At 38.2% G+C, this 14,068-nt stretch overlaps 2 protein-coding genes across 2 annotated transcripts in view; both read left to right on the plus strand.

Annotated features, from left to right (window-relative positions):
• LOC122641807 (probable protein phosphatase 2C 25) overlaps window positions 1–11,232 on the plus strand; it is a 34,589-nt gene extending 23,357 nt beyond the window's left edge. Inside the window, exons 3-6 of the mRNA XM_043835108.1 lie at window positions 6,327–6,664; window positions 7,004–7,368; window positions 10,236–10,472; window positions 10,571–11,232. Coding sequence (XP_043691043.1) covers window positions 6,370–6,664; window positions 7,004–7,368; window positions 10,236–10,472; window positions 10,571–10,855 — 1,182 coding nt within the window. The 5' untranslated portion in view covers window positions 6,327–6,369 and the 3' untranslated portion in view covers window positions 10,856–11,232. The remainder of the gene's footprint in view (window positions 1–6,326; window positions 6,665–7,003; window positions 7,369–10,235; window positions 10,473–10,570) is intronic.
• LOC122641805 (inositol transporter 4-like) lies at window positions 160–2,694 on the plus strand. The gene is made up of 7 exons (XM_043835107.1): window positions 160–296; window positions 533–603; window positions 721–1,056; window positions 1,146–1,253; window positions 1,463–1,697; window positions 1,998–2,080; window positions 2,188–2,694. Exons 1-7 carry the CDS (start codon window positions 161–163, stop codon window positions 2,680–2,682), a joined length of 1,464 nt encoding a protein of 487 aa, XP_043691042.1. The 5' UTR covers window position 160; the 3' UTR covers window positions 2,683–2,694.
• Window positions 11,233–14,068: the final 2,836 nt, after the last annotated feature.

Genomic DNA, 14,068 nt, shown 5'->3' on the forward strand with positions numbered 1-14,068 from the left:
ATACAAGATTTACATATCATTGCTGAACATCCCAACTATCCCGATACACTCATCAACTGGAGGGAAAAGAAAAGAAAAGAAAAGAAAAGAAGAGAAAAAATTTTAGAAGATGTTTACCAAAAAAATTAAATCCTTTAAGAAGTTCTCACCTGTATCAAACATGGTGGAGGGAGGGGTTCACAAAGCTGAAGCTACAGACTACATAGAGTGCTTAACTACAACATGGGAGCAGCCTTTTATCATGCGCCTTGCCTTGTCTGCTGGCATTGGAGGTCTTCTCTTTGGCTATGACACAGGTAAGAATGTATCAAACTTGCTTTGATCTCAGGAAATACACCACACCAATGGCAGTGCACAGGATGGTATTGTTAGTAGGGACCACAATGGTCGGTAGCAATACAGCCCAATGCGGCTGACATGTATCATTATTGAGGCGACCAATACCGTGAACTAGATCATCCTCCATGAATTGATAAGAGTTTTCACAAAATTATTTTTTTCCCCCCCTTCTTTTTCCCTTATTGGTGTATAGGAGTTATCTCTGGTGCACTTCTTTACATTCGAGATGACTTTCCATCTGTTGACAAGAAAACAATTTTACAGGTAGAGTGTAGAGGTTCTATTCCTTCTTCACAACACATTTATTGAACAAAATATAATGGAATTATGCCCCCTTTTTTAACATCTAATTCTTATATATATATATATATTCATCAATAGGGAATGATCGTGAGCATGGCAGTAGCTGGAGCAATATTTGGTGCTAGAATTGGTGGATGGATGAATGATAGGTTTGGAAGAAAAACGTCAATTTTGGGAACAGACATTTTGTTCTTTGTTGGTGCAATAATCATGCCTTTTGCACCTGGTCCTGGAGTTATAATCTTGGGAAGATTTTTTGTTGGGTTGGGAGTTGGAATGGCTTCCATGACTGCACCTCTTTACATTTCAGAAGCTTCTCCTGCTAGAATTAGAGGGGCTCTTGTTAGCATGAATGGTTTGTTGATTACAGGAGGACAATTTTTGTCATACCTTATAAATCTCGCCTTCACAAGGGTACATACATTTAGTACATTTAAGTTAAAAGAAGATGATCATATCTCCTACTTAGTTTAATAAATTTTTATTTTTTTTTTCAATCTCAGGTCGATGGAACTTGGCGTTGGATGCTTGGAGTGGCAGCAATTCCAGCTCTGATTCAATTTGTATTGATGTTGTCCCTTCCAGAGTCCCCTAGGTGGCTCTCCAGACAGGTATTGTTGGAAATTATCTTTCATGGCTGTTTTCTATGTTAAACTTTCAGACTAGGTCTACACAAAGGTTTTTGAAACCTTTAGTCTACCTCTACCTTAAGATATAATCTATTCTCATCATACAAAAGAAATATTTGAAAACCCTGGCTTGAGGCTCTTACAAACAAAATTTCTCAATTTGTTCCTATTCCCATAAAAAAATAGAACAGTACAGAAAAGATGAAGCCATAGACGTTTTGAGGAAACTATATCCTGAAGATGAAGTTCACGACGAAGTGGAGGCATTACGAGCATCTATTGAAAATGAAATAGCTCAGGAGAGTAGCGTTGGTGATGGTAACCTATTCAGTAAAATTGGTGGAGCATGGGGTAATGTGGTTGTCCGTAGAGGGCTTATTGCTGGTGTTGGGTTGCAAGTGGCTCAACAGTTTGTTGGAATCAACAGTGTCATGTATTATAGTCCCACCATAGTTCAATTGGCTGGATATGCTTCCAATAAGACAGCTCTGGCTCTCTCTCTTATTACTTCCGGTCTCAATGCTGTGGGTACCATTATTAGTATATTCTTTGTAGATAGAATTGGGAGGAGGAAGTTGCTGCTTCTCAGTTTGTTTGGAATCATTTTTTGGCTCCTCGTGCTATTTGTTGTGTTCGATTTAGCTGCTACCCATGCTCCTGCAGTTAATAAGTTAGATTCGACTACCAAATTTGGTGCAAATAGTACATGTCCGAACTACCTTACAGCCTCAGATGCATCAACTTGGAATTGTATGACTTGCTTGAAAGGATCTATAGACTGTGCATTCTGTGCTAGCGGAGGCAATAATGTAAGTACTCTTCATCCATTTCAGTTATTTGATTATCTAGATTCTCTACCTAAGAGATATCATATTCTAGTTGAAACATTGTTTTCATGGTTTCACTTGGAATTCAGCTTCAATCTGGTGCATGTTTGGCTTCAAATGGTGGAACAAAGAGTTCATGCCAAGGCAAATATGGTGGTGTATGGTTCACAACAGGATGTCCAAGCAGATTTGGACTCTTGGCATTAGTGGGCTTGGGGCTCTACATTATCTGTTATGCACCTGGGATGGGAACTCTCCCTTGGGTTGTAAACTCAGAGATATACCCATTGAGATATAGAGGATTTTGCGGAGGCATTGCCGCTGTTGCTAACTGGGTATCAAACCTCATTGTTAGTATAACATTCTTGTCTTTAACTCAAGCTCTAGGCTCGGCCTACACGTTTCTCCTGTTTTGTGGTTTTGCTTTCTTGAGTCTAGTGTTCGTCTACTTCAATGTACCAGAGACCAAAGGTCTGCAATTTGAGGAGGTTGAGAAATTGCTAAAGAGAGGTTTCAAGCCTTGGCCTTTCAACAAAGCATCAGATGGAGAAAGAAACTCACTTGAGATGAAACCAGGCAAGTGAATAAATAGTACTTTTCTTGTTACTTGTAAGGACCTTATTACAATACCTCTTCCATTTAGTTATGTTTATGCAAATTCCAGTAGGATGTAACAAGAGCGAGTCAAATTACAGTCGACATTTATTCGGAACACCGTGCTCGGGGAGATAGAGGAGTGAGTCAAATTACAATTGACATTCCTCCTAGGGTCATTAATGTGTTAGCGGATAATATCCGATTGCTATTGTATAGATAGTAAGATTATGTTGATTGATCTTAATTGATTCCATTGTATATATGGGGTAGGGCTATTGTTGATTGTACTGGGTTTCCTTGTTTAGAGGATTTTTTATCGTGATCCTTGGGGTTGAGGGGATGGTAGCTTGTATTATTTATTGTGTGGATTTCTCCATGGAACGCAAGGAATGTGGAAGTGTTCTTGGTGGATGTAGGTCATATCATAGACCGAACCACGTTAATTCGAGTGTTGTTCTTCTTGTGTGTACTGCTCCCACCTAAGATTCTCTGGATTTATCATAATGAGCCTGAGGATGAGTTACCTCATACCCAGGGATCCCTCTGCTATGTCGGTTTAGATGATATAGAAGAAACTGATGGAGATGAAAAAGATGAAAAAGTGACTCCTACTGCAGACAAACGGAGGAGGCTAGATAGAACACCTCAAGATCATAGGAAGAAGAGTACGGGAAAAGCATTGGCTACTTCTGCATCAAAATTTAGCAGGTATCTTAATTGGAAAATGGACCGAGCAGGCAGTACCACTCCCACTTCATCCAACCAACCAGTATCATGTACTAGTACTGTCATTCCTACTGATTTTTTAGTAGATAAACCCTATAGTATGAAGAATTGTCAAGCTATGTTGGACTCAATACCAGACATTACAGAAGATCGATGTATGTGAAGGCTCAGAAGAAAATTCACACTGGCCCTGGTACGTTGGAGACTGTCATTTGTAGAAGTGATTCCTGAACGAAGGACATGGATGTTGCGGACATTGCTTAGGGAGTAACAAAATGTTTAGTCTTTTCAGCTGTTTGTGTGTGATGAATACTATACCTAAATTATGATACAAGAATGGATGTTGAATACCCTAATACCCGAAAGCTAGAGTCTGTACAGAAAATTGCTTATATAGCAGTTACTTGTATCTTTCAGAAATGAAGTTAAAGGAGAGCAATTTGTGACAAAAGGTATCATACATTAAAGCATGTGATAACCAATCTCTTCTTCTTCAATATCATGGTAACACACCATAATTAAAGCATTTTGGAGAAGACCTCCAACATGCAAGGCATAAGAATCATTTGCTCCACCAGATCCAGATCCCATTTTTTAACAACCAGAACCTCTGGGTTCCCATTGAGCAATAAAGCTCAATGATCAAAAGTCAATACCCGAAGAACTTTGAATTGGTGCCTGCTGTAAAAAAGGCTCCCCAAAGCACTTGGAGCAAGCTTCCTGGCAAAAACAATAGAGGGAGGGCGGGCTGATGGTCATTATAAAGGCAGTTGTGTCCTTCAAGAATTCTCTTTAGGAAACCCTCTGTGATATCAATCAGCTTTTCCAAAAGTAGTTGAATGAGCACCACCCCTTCACCAGTCCACCCAAGTGAGGCTCTTGTTTGCTAACCTCTACCATAGGGGGGCTCCCCAGCCAGGATCATCAAATGCACCAACAAAACTATACTTGGATCTTACAAAACCTAGTTCTAGTTCTAGCATTCAAGTTCCTCACTGGATTTACAAAGTCACTGCTGCATGAACAAGGAGAAGGAGAACATGCAAGGCCAGCTCAATCAATGGTGGCTAAGTTCATCCAATTCGTGAGCTTAGTCCAAGCCCAGTCATGGGCTTAGTTATTGGCTTAGTTAATTAGTTAGTAGTCCTCTATTTAATTCAAGTAATTTTTTTTAAGTTGAACTCTCACTCTCACCTGCGTGTGGGTATATTTTCCTTTTAGGATTAGAATTATTCCTATGTAATGTAGGACTTAACTCCTCTCAGGTTCCCTGCCCGGTCAGGTTCGTAGGTTTCTCTCATAGGGGACTGGAAATGACGACCTCACCCCCTGTCCGAACACACTACCTGGGTGGGGTGAGGTTGTCATTTTTGCCCTCCCTATGAGAGGAACCAACGAACCCAACCGGACAGGGAACCTGAGACGAGAAAAATTCATGTAATTTATGTTGCTAGTAGTAATAGGCCCTATTATTTTCCTATTCAGATTAGGATTCTGTTTCTAGTTTTTATATGGGGAAAAGAACGCTACCTGATCGGTCGTGTGACTCCTGCGCCCAGACACACACAGGAGCGTGCAAAAGTGCCACCCTACCCCCCCTCATTTATTAAAAAAATCGCATCTATGTTGATGCCCCAGAGAGTGCGTGTTGTGCTATCATTGGCCCCCATGCTGGTGCAAGCACTACATGACCAGACAACGATCTCTTACCCATTTTTATATAAAAGCTTCTTATCAGTCAAGGCAGAGAACGGTTGAAGATTAATAAAACTTTTGAGTTATTCAATAGCACTGTGCGATTCAGCCATGGCAGTGAGAAGCTGATCCTGTTAGTGGAAGCCTTATTATATATCTATTATCTATCATTCTTCCTTTACTCTGTTTAAGCAATCAAGGTACATTGTTTTAATACCCCCATCATCAATTAGTATTTATGCCCTTGGGTTTTAATCAATTGGTTGCTTTAAATTCATTATTAGTTCTAGTTAATCATATTGGTGATCACTTCCTGATATCACAAACCTCATTAATCACTGATTTGAATACCTGCGGTACCCCTGTTTTCCTTCTATTTTCAGTCTAATTTGTGTGCACCCGAGACTAATCAGTTTAATCAGATCTAAGCCATCTTTTAGGGATTGATTGAAAGACCCTCCTTCCTAAGAGAAAGCACATGACCAGAGATTGGGTCTGATATGGCTTCCAGATCTGCTGCTGCTATCTGAAGTCTCCTAAATTCTGTCTTTTTCTGGAACCAACAAGTCTGAGATCTTCTAATTACTTTAAAAATGGTCATTCAAATTGTTCCAGATTTTGGGATTTGGCTGTATCTACCGAGGGTAAAATTCGATTTCAGTTCGAAACTAAAATCTTCAAAGTCTAAAATCTTGCATTGAATTTTGATTTTTCATATTTTCGGACTCAAAAACGAATCAAGGAGTGCGACAACTTCATCCTTTGCATCATCCAATACTCTTTATGGTTATAGACGATTACAACATGTAAGGAACCTCATCTTTTATAACAATTTCAATTTAATGTACTTGTTTGGTTATATATTACTCTCTATTTTAGTGTTTATGGATGATACTTATTATATAATATTGCTTATTTATATTATTTTTGTTTTCAAAAGTATATTTTCATGTGTATCTTAATCATTTTTATGCATGTATATCTATAGTGTTTGATACATATTTTTGATACAATACGATACGATATGATATGATACGATACATCTCTTAAAATCACCCAACTGATACGATATCCGATACCGATACTTTAAACCTTGATATTCTCGTCACAACAATAACCCAACCGAAAGGATCACAGGGGTGAACATCATCAACCTACACCAGTTACAATCCCAGACCACCAATCGGTACCAAAGAAGGCTGCCACAGAGAACCCTGAAGCATTCTAGGGTTGATCTCTGGAGGAAATGAGGGATGTTTTCGTGGTTGGCAAGGCTTGTTGCGATTTGCTGGCGCCCGGTCCGGCTGTACGCCCGTATGAGCAAGGATGATGAGGACGGAACGGGCGACGCGCTTCTGTGGTACAGAGACCTTGACCGCCATCATTTGGGAGAGTTTTCAATTGCCATCGTCCAAGCTAACGAGATCCTTGAGGATCATAGCCAGGTTGAGACAGGCTCCTATGCCACTTTCGTCGGGGTTTATGACGGTCATGGTGGTCCCGAAGCTTCACGCTTCGTCTGCGATCATCTCTTCCTTCATCTGATGAGTAAGTGGTTTCTCTTAATTATTATTATCTCCATTGCTTTTGTTCCTCTTATATTTCGGTAATTCTTCCTTGGTTACTTATAAGACGAAGATTTCAAGCTATTGATAGTGCTCGGTTGGATTGTGTATGTTTCCAAGTTATGAATGTGCAGTGCAAGTGATTGATAGTGTAATCTCAATTCACCTTGAGCTTACTGGATCGTTACTCTTGCTCAAGTTTTCAATCTTCATCCCCAAACCAAACCCCTTTTTTGTTTATAAAGTGGAAATTATTCTGTACCTTGAGATGCTTTTAGTCAAATAAATAGTTTTTAGTTCTAAATTGCTGTTTATTTTATAGGGCTTGCTCGAGAAAATGGAACTATTTCTGAAGATGTTCTGAGAAATGCGTTTTCTGCAACAGAGGAAGGATTTCTTACTCTTGTGCGTAGAACATGGCAAATTAAGCCTTTAATTGCTGCTATGGGTTCTTGTTGTTTGGTTGGAGTTGTCTGGAGAGGAACACTATATGTTGCTAACTTGGGTGATTCTAGAGCTGTAGTGGGTTGCTTAGGTAGGTCAAATAACATTGTCGCAGAGCAATTGACGAGTGATCATAATGCAAGTATGGAGGAGGTTAGACAGGAACTCAGGTCCTTGCATCCAAATGATTCACATATTGTTGTCCTGAAGCATGGGGTATGGCGTGTCAAAGGCATCATCCAGGTTTGTTCCCTACTTACCTTTTAGTAGTCTCTGCCTATCAAATGTATGTATAACATAAATTTGTTTGTTATGTTGTTGCTTTTTGTTAGAGAGAGAGAGAGAGAGAGAGAGAGATAGCATCTTGTATTATTGTATTGATGTTCCACTCAGGAACATTAAGGTTTATGGCCGAATCACCCCTTTTGAACCAGTGACTCACTGATTCAGCCATATCACTTAGAAAGTTCCCTCATGGGTCTGCTAAGTCATTAACGCATCTAGGTCTGAATAAATAATAAATATATATTTTTTTTCTAACAATGTGAAAAAATCTCCATGTTCCCACTTCAGCATTCCTATTCATGAAATGACATTGGAGGAGTCACCTTCAACTATGATATTAGATAATCTTTCATTGATTCCATGATCCAATCAATGCATTGTGATAAAAGCTCAGTCCTGGATGAATCACTTTCATTGATTGGACAATAAAACCCACAATTCAACTTGAAGCTTTCTTTCCTATTCCTGCAACCACTAGACTGGGACTGCCCAATGAGTAGCATGAAAGCTTAGCTTCTCAAATCCTTCAGGAGTGGGGGACCTTGAATTATTCCTGCTATGCACCCGAGGGTTTGAGGGTATGTTCATTTTTTAACCAATTATGATATGTTCTTTTAATGGTTCTCTTATTTCCGATAAAAACAATTATATATTCTTCATTGCTTCGGAGTTTAAAGACGTTTTGAGGTGTTACATCTCTCCTTCTGGATGATTTGAGCCTTGTAAACAGATAATAAACTCAACACCCCCTCACAAAGACAACTTGATGCTATAATTAGCTGAAACCAGTTACAAATAAGTGAAATGGAGGTAGCTTCCCTAAACAATGAAGAAAAGGGCCAAGGCGCTAAAACTTCTTGACCTGTGATGACCAAAGCAAGTGAACTGGTGAAGAATAAGAGCAACTGATCAAGAGAATCATTGAGATTGTTCTCTATCACAATCCTTGCAAGAGTGCAACAGGATTCAAAAAATGCTCGCCTCAACACAGAACCCAGGATGTCTTTCAAGAAAACAATATTGAACTTAAAAATTGCCCATTTGATTCAGGAGAAGATATCATGCATTGATTTTAGTAGGATGTGCATGCATTGTACTTGAGACTTCTCTGGAGTTGAGTAAATTAATTAATAGCTCCAAAATGTTTCATCATCTTCTAACTCACAGTGCATTCTAAAAAGGAGTTGGCAGATTCCAGTTCATGCCTCTGTACAATCAATAGTACAAAGTGCGTATGATGTTTGATTATAAATTCTTAGTATTTATTAATTTTTATACTTCGTTTTGAGTCTGATCTAAGACTAACTTCCTCTTGCTGTTTAATGATGAAACACTTTTAACTATTGGTTGAGGTAAAATTCCTTTTTCTCAGTAATTTTTCCAGGGTTATGAAATCTGTGTTTGTAAAATGTGAGAGAATATTTATTTATTTTGTGAAGTTTAGAGGGGTAATTTGCTTGTGGAAATGATCCATAAAAGAAATGACTTAAATGTAAGATTTTGTGCGTGAGAGAATTCTTAGTTCCTATGGAAGGACTTAAAGAATTAATATTAATTGTGTGGGTAGGGTTGTCTAATCCATTAGAAATGTTGGGAAATAAAGAAATGAAAACCTCTACCATAAAAACATCATGGATCGTGCTTGCAACAAAGAAAATTACAAAAAGTATAATAGTTTATGGTGCTTGCAAAAAAATGTAAAAGCTACAAAAGTGTATAATACCTTATCATGATGTAACCATAGCTATTACTAGTGAGTGGTAGCAATATAAGAATCTGGAGGTGTAACTGAGGTCCCTATGCTTAATTAGCATGTTTAGAAGCTTCCCACAGCTAGCAGTTGGTCTTTCAAGGTGATGGAAGAGTCAACTGTGTTGTTTTTAAATTTGAATTGGATCCTTTTCTTTTCTAAACCATAAGAAGGTGGATTAGAGTCTTGATCATAAACTGTAGGACCTGCCGACCTGTGGAGGACGTATTTGGTAAGTGGTAACTGAAAAAGGAAAATAAAATGGAAAAAATCTGGTGATGAACAAAAATAATAACATTTACAATGCTGGACCATGAATATCAGCATATGAGGTTCTTTCATTGAATTGAAGTTAATACCCAACAGAGCTTTCTTATGTTTTCATAATGTTTTAATAAAGTATATACCACCTCTTCATTACCAACTCAAGTCGCAAAACTCTGAAGATTCTCTTAGAGAAACAAGTTTTAAAGCTAAAAGTGAGTTCTTTCAACAACAGATGGAAAGATTATAGTTTCTGCCATTGCTGCAGTAAACTTTGGAATTCATCCTCCCCAATCGCTCCTTCATGTGTTTGCACACATGCCTGTGTGAGTGTGTAGACATGTACTCCCTGAATCATTTTGGGTTCTTTCAAGGTTACTTTTCATGCAATGTGCAAAATTGTAGTCATTGCTTTTTGGGTTTACCTACCTTTAAAATTTCAGAAGCATATGTAGTTTTGTACATCATACATAGGATCCAAATCCAAATCGTATGGATTTATGTTCTCACCTTCAAATTGTAATATCATAACATTCTGCCCTTTGAACAATATCAGGATATTTTTTGCTGAAAACATAATTAAGTAATTGGAAGAAATGTATCTTTTCTAGTTATGTGTCTCCTCTGTGCATCTTTTATATGCATCAGCTTTGGCAAGTCTATCTTAATTTGCATGTGGTCTCATGTTAAACTTTTCACATTTTCCAAATATTTGCCTTGTTCTATTTCCTAGTAGAAGTAACATTTATAATCTATTTGCCCATAACATTTGTTTCATCTCTTGTCCATCTTCCATTGGTCTTGTCTGTAGGTGTCTAGATCTATAGGGGATGCATACTTGAAGAAACCAGAGTTCGTTATGGATCCATCATTCCCACGGTTTCGGCTTTCAGAGCCACTACAGAAGCCAGTTCTAACAGCTGATCCATCCATATATTCAAGACCCATCCGACCCCAAGATAAGTTTATAATATTTGCGTCGGATGGGCTTTGGGAACACATGACAAACCAGGAAGCTGCTGAGATTGTGTATAATTATCCACGAGCAGTATGTTGTTCTCCATTGTGCTTTTGTTCTCATGCATTCCTCTTCATTTTGGTCATGGAATTCTCATTTTCAAATTTCTCCTGTTGATGGGTGGGCAGGGAATAGCTAAGCGACTGATCCGAACAGCTTTGAGCGAGGCAGCTAAGAAGAGGGAAATGAGATATGATGACCTCAAGAAGGTTGAAAAGGGTATCCGACGGTTCTTCCATGATGATATTACAGTGGTTGTTATCTTCATAGATCATGAATTGCTGGGAAAAAATGCATCTGTACCAGCACTGTCAGTACGAGGGTTCATCGACACTGTTGGGCCATCAGATTTTTCGGTTTTGGAGGGGACTGCTGTAGATGCTAGTTCAACAATCAACTCTGCCCGAGTTTGAACTGATAATCAGGTAGAAACCAGGTTCTGAGAACCTGCCTTCCATGGTGCATGCTACCCTTTTTGCAACTGTTGATATCTCTTTTCATATTTTTTATTAGTTTTATCCTTCTATTAGTTTGCACCTGTTCTTGTGATCCTATGCCCATTTTATTTGTATCTACGGTTCCATCTTTTTCAAGAACAGTTCAGGCTTTTGTGGAGGGCTCATAGGTTTTAAAGGGATGCATGTTTGAACTGTGCAGTTCATGCTACTGTGCTTCATTGCAATAAAACCTTCGGCACCCGTAAACCATTTTGAGAGTTTTCTATAATGGCCCTGTTTGTACCCTTGTAAAACTTTCCCTGCAAATGATACTTTACATGAAGATTTTACTCAATGTAACCTTTTCTTATTTTTAAATGTTATTTTGTATTTTACATTAAAGCAAATAGCCAAAAAATAAAAATAAAAAAATCCTATTTTACAGGGCAATTTTCTTTTTAGCCTTTTTAAATAGAAACAAACAAAGCAAGGCCAACCCATTACATCAACCCTTATCAATCAAGGATAATTACTTATTTGTCAAACACCCTTTCTAGCCAGGGATATCTTTGTTTCGTCCAGCATTTTGGGTCAGCTGTCGCAGTTGAATTTTTTTTCTTTGTCCTGTGCTCTGTCCGGTTCAGTGGTCCAGTTCCACTCATAGGGAGGCCAAAATGATGGTTTAACCTACTTTGGGCAGTGTGTTCAGGCAGGGGGTTAGATCGTCATTTTTGGTTCCTTATGAGTGGAACTGGACCACTATACTGGGCAGGGAACAGGAGACAATAATGATCCGCACCCAATTGGGGTTTTAAAACAAGGAATTGGCATTTGAATCGGGTCCTAGCAGATTCTATTTCAATTCCATTTCGGACTGGTTGGAATCAGTCAGGAATTGGTTAGAATCTGCCTGAACCTTTGATGGGTGCAAACAAATTGCACGGTTGGATTCTGAGCTGTCGGGTGTCGACATCTCCACCCTGAACTGTCACAATGCACACATTTAAGGAATTGAAGAAGATTATTTTCCACCGTCTCCAGTGTATGGGACAAATGTATTCATTTCTATTAGAGTCATGTTTTATGGTTATGATTCTCCAATTCAAATTGATGTTTTTAATGGATGGATTGAGATTGTAAATTTTTCCATTTCCATCCATTAAATAGGTGGAATGGGGATTGTAATTCTTTCTACGTTGGGTATATTGACAAATCGGGAGCTAAACTAGAAGGAATTGAACAAGAAATTTTGAGTTATTTGTGGTGATCCTTCTCGTGTCTGAATTAGATCCGTGAAACCTTAAAAAAAAAGAGGAAGGGCGAATTGTCTAAATATCAACCCAGTCAAACAATAGGATGCCATCCAAGCAGGTTCTAGAAGGGTCACAGGGAGTTAGAGAAGAAGCTTTTTTTCACATCTTGGTCCTTAATATTTAAACCCAAAACCCTCCAGGGTTTGTTCAAAAACCCAGCCTCTATTGCACAACAAAGCCTTTTTTTAACCTTTACTAGGCTGAAAACTGATTGATAAACAACCATTCTCACCTTTGGGTTCAGGTGTTAAAAGGCTAAATATTTCAAGAACAATAGCTTTTCTTGATTGAAATAATGTCATCACTGATCTTAAATTATGAAACAACTTGAAATGCATCATACCCGATCTCCAAAACTTAAATCTGTTTTATGGTGGAAGATGGGAATAACATTAACATATGAACAGACCCATTGGTCCCTTCCATTCAAGGCTTCTGTATACCTCAGTTCCTGCTAATCCAGGTAAACTCCATAGGTTGTTTGATACAGCAGTTATCACATAATTCCTATGGCATGTAAAAACAAACTGGTTTTCTCTAAAGAAAGACCCAACACAACAGTGTCATTATGACCAGCATTTCAAGATGGGAAAGATGGATCTTTCTCTTTTGACTCAACCTTTTGCTCAAAACTAGTACTGGGTATGTAACCACAACCCATCAGATTATTTAGAATTCCCTACAAACATCCACCACTTATTCTCACTGATGGAAACTATGATCGTCACAAAAATGAAGCTGTGCTTCAGTTATTATCTGCAATGGTCAATTTGTTTCAACATTCATAGATCATGGTTATGCAGGTAGCGCACAAGAAGCAAGGCAAGGGAATCCAGCAAGGAATCAAGATAGGAACCCAAACAGCAAGATAACACATGGCCATGGGAGATCTCTTTTTATTTAATACCTGAAATTTTTCTTAATTATTTCAAATCTGTAAAACTTCTAAAACAGCACAGGATTTCAATAAGAGTTGCACATAATTTGACCTATAAAGCCAGAGCAAGCAAACTTCGAGGTATTCTCACAGAGAACCAGAAAGATATTGTGTTTAGTTAAGTTTTGCTTTTTAGATAAAGATCATTTCATCAGACAATAGATAAAAGGAAAGTGAGGTGAATTCGGCAAAACTACTTACCGGGGAAAAAAACAAAAGATTTCTGCAAAACTAATGTCGATCTGTAGAGTTTGTGAACATGAGAAAAACCACTCCTACAAATTTGAAGGGCTACAAACTTTGCGAATCACCATTCTTACTTGCACATAGGCATTAAAGATTTGCCGAAAAACCAAAGAACGCAAGGATCGATGAAGAGAACAGAAGAAAAAGAAGAAGAAGAAGAAAGGAGATAGGTGCTGGTTTCTCTACTCGACTCCACTGGATATATTATGGTTAAAACAAGGAGAGATTTACAAGTATACTCATCACACATTTTTAATGTCCTATTACCTTCACTATACCACCCACCCTCTCAAGTTGGAACATATTGTAAGTGTTCTCTTGAAAAGTGTTAACAAATCACCCAACTGATCAACAGAATTGATAAATGGAGTAGCCATTATCTTCAACATTACAGCATCATGAGCAAAAAAATGACAATCAATCTTAATATACTTTGTTTTCTCATGGAAATATAGAATTACTGACAATGTGAATAGTAAGTAGTCTGAAATATTTCAATGGGTTTGTTAACAGTAAACTCAATCTCCTGCATCAATTGTTTTAACCACAATTAACTCACTAATAGTAGTCTTAAGTCAAAACTCTATATTCAACCTCAGCATCAGATTTGGCCATTTTAGTCTGCTTCTTACTCCTTCAAGTCATGGGATTACTTCCCACAAATATATAATAACCATTAACTACTGGTAGTAG

Source organism: Telopea speciosissima, chromosome 10, assembly GCF_018873765.1.
Source record: "Telopea speciosissima isolate NSW1024214 ecotype Mountain lineage chromosome 10, Tspe_v1, whole genome shotgun sequence".
In the NCBI taxonomy this organism is placed as follows: Eukaryota; Viridiplantae; Streptophyta; class Magnoliopsida; order Proteales; family Proteaceae; genus Telopea; species Telopea speciosissima.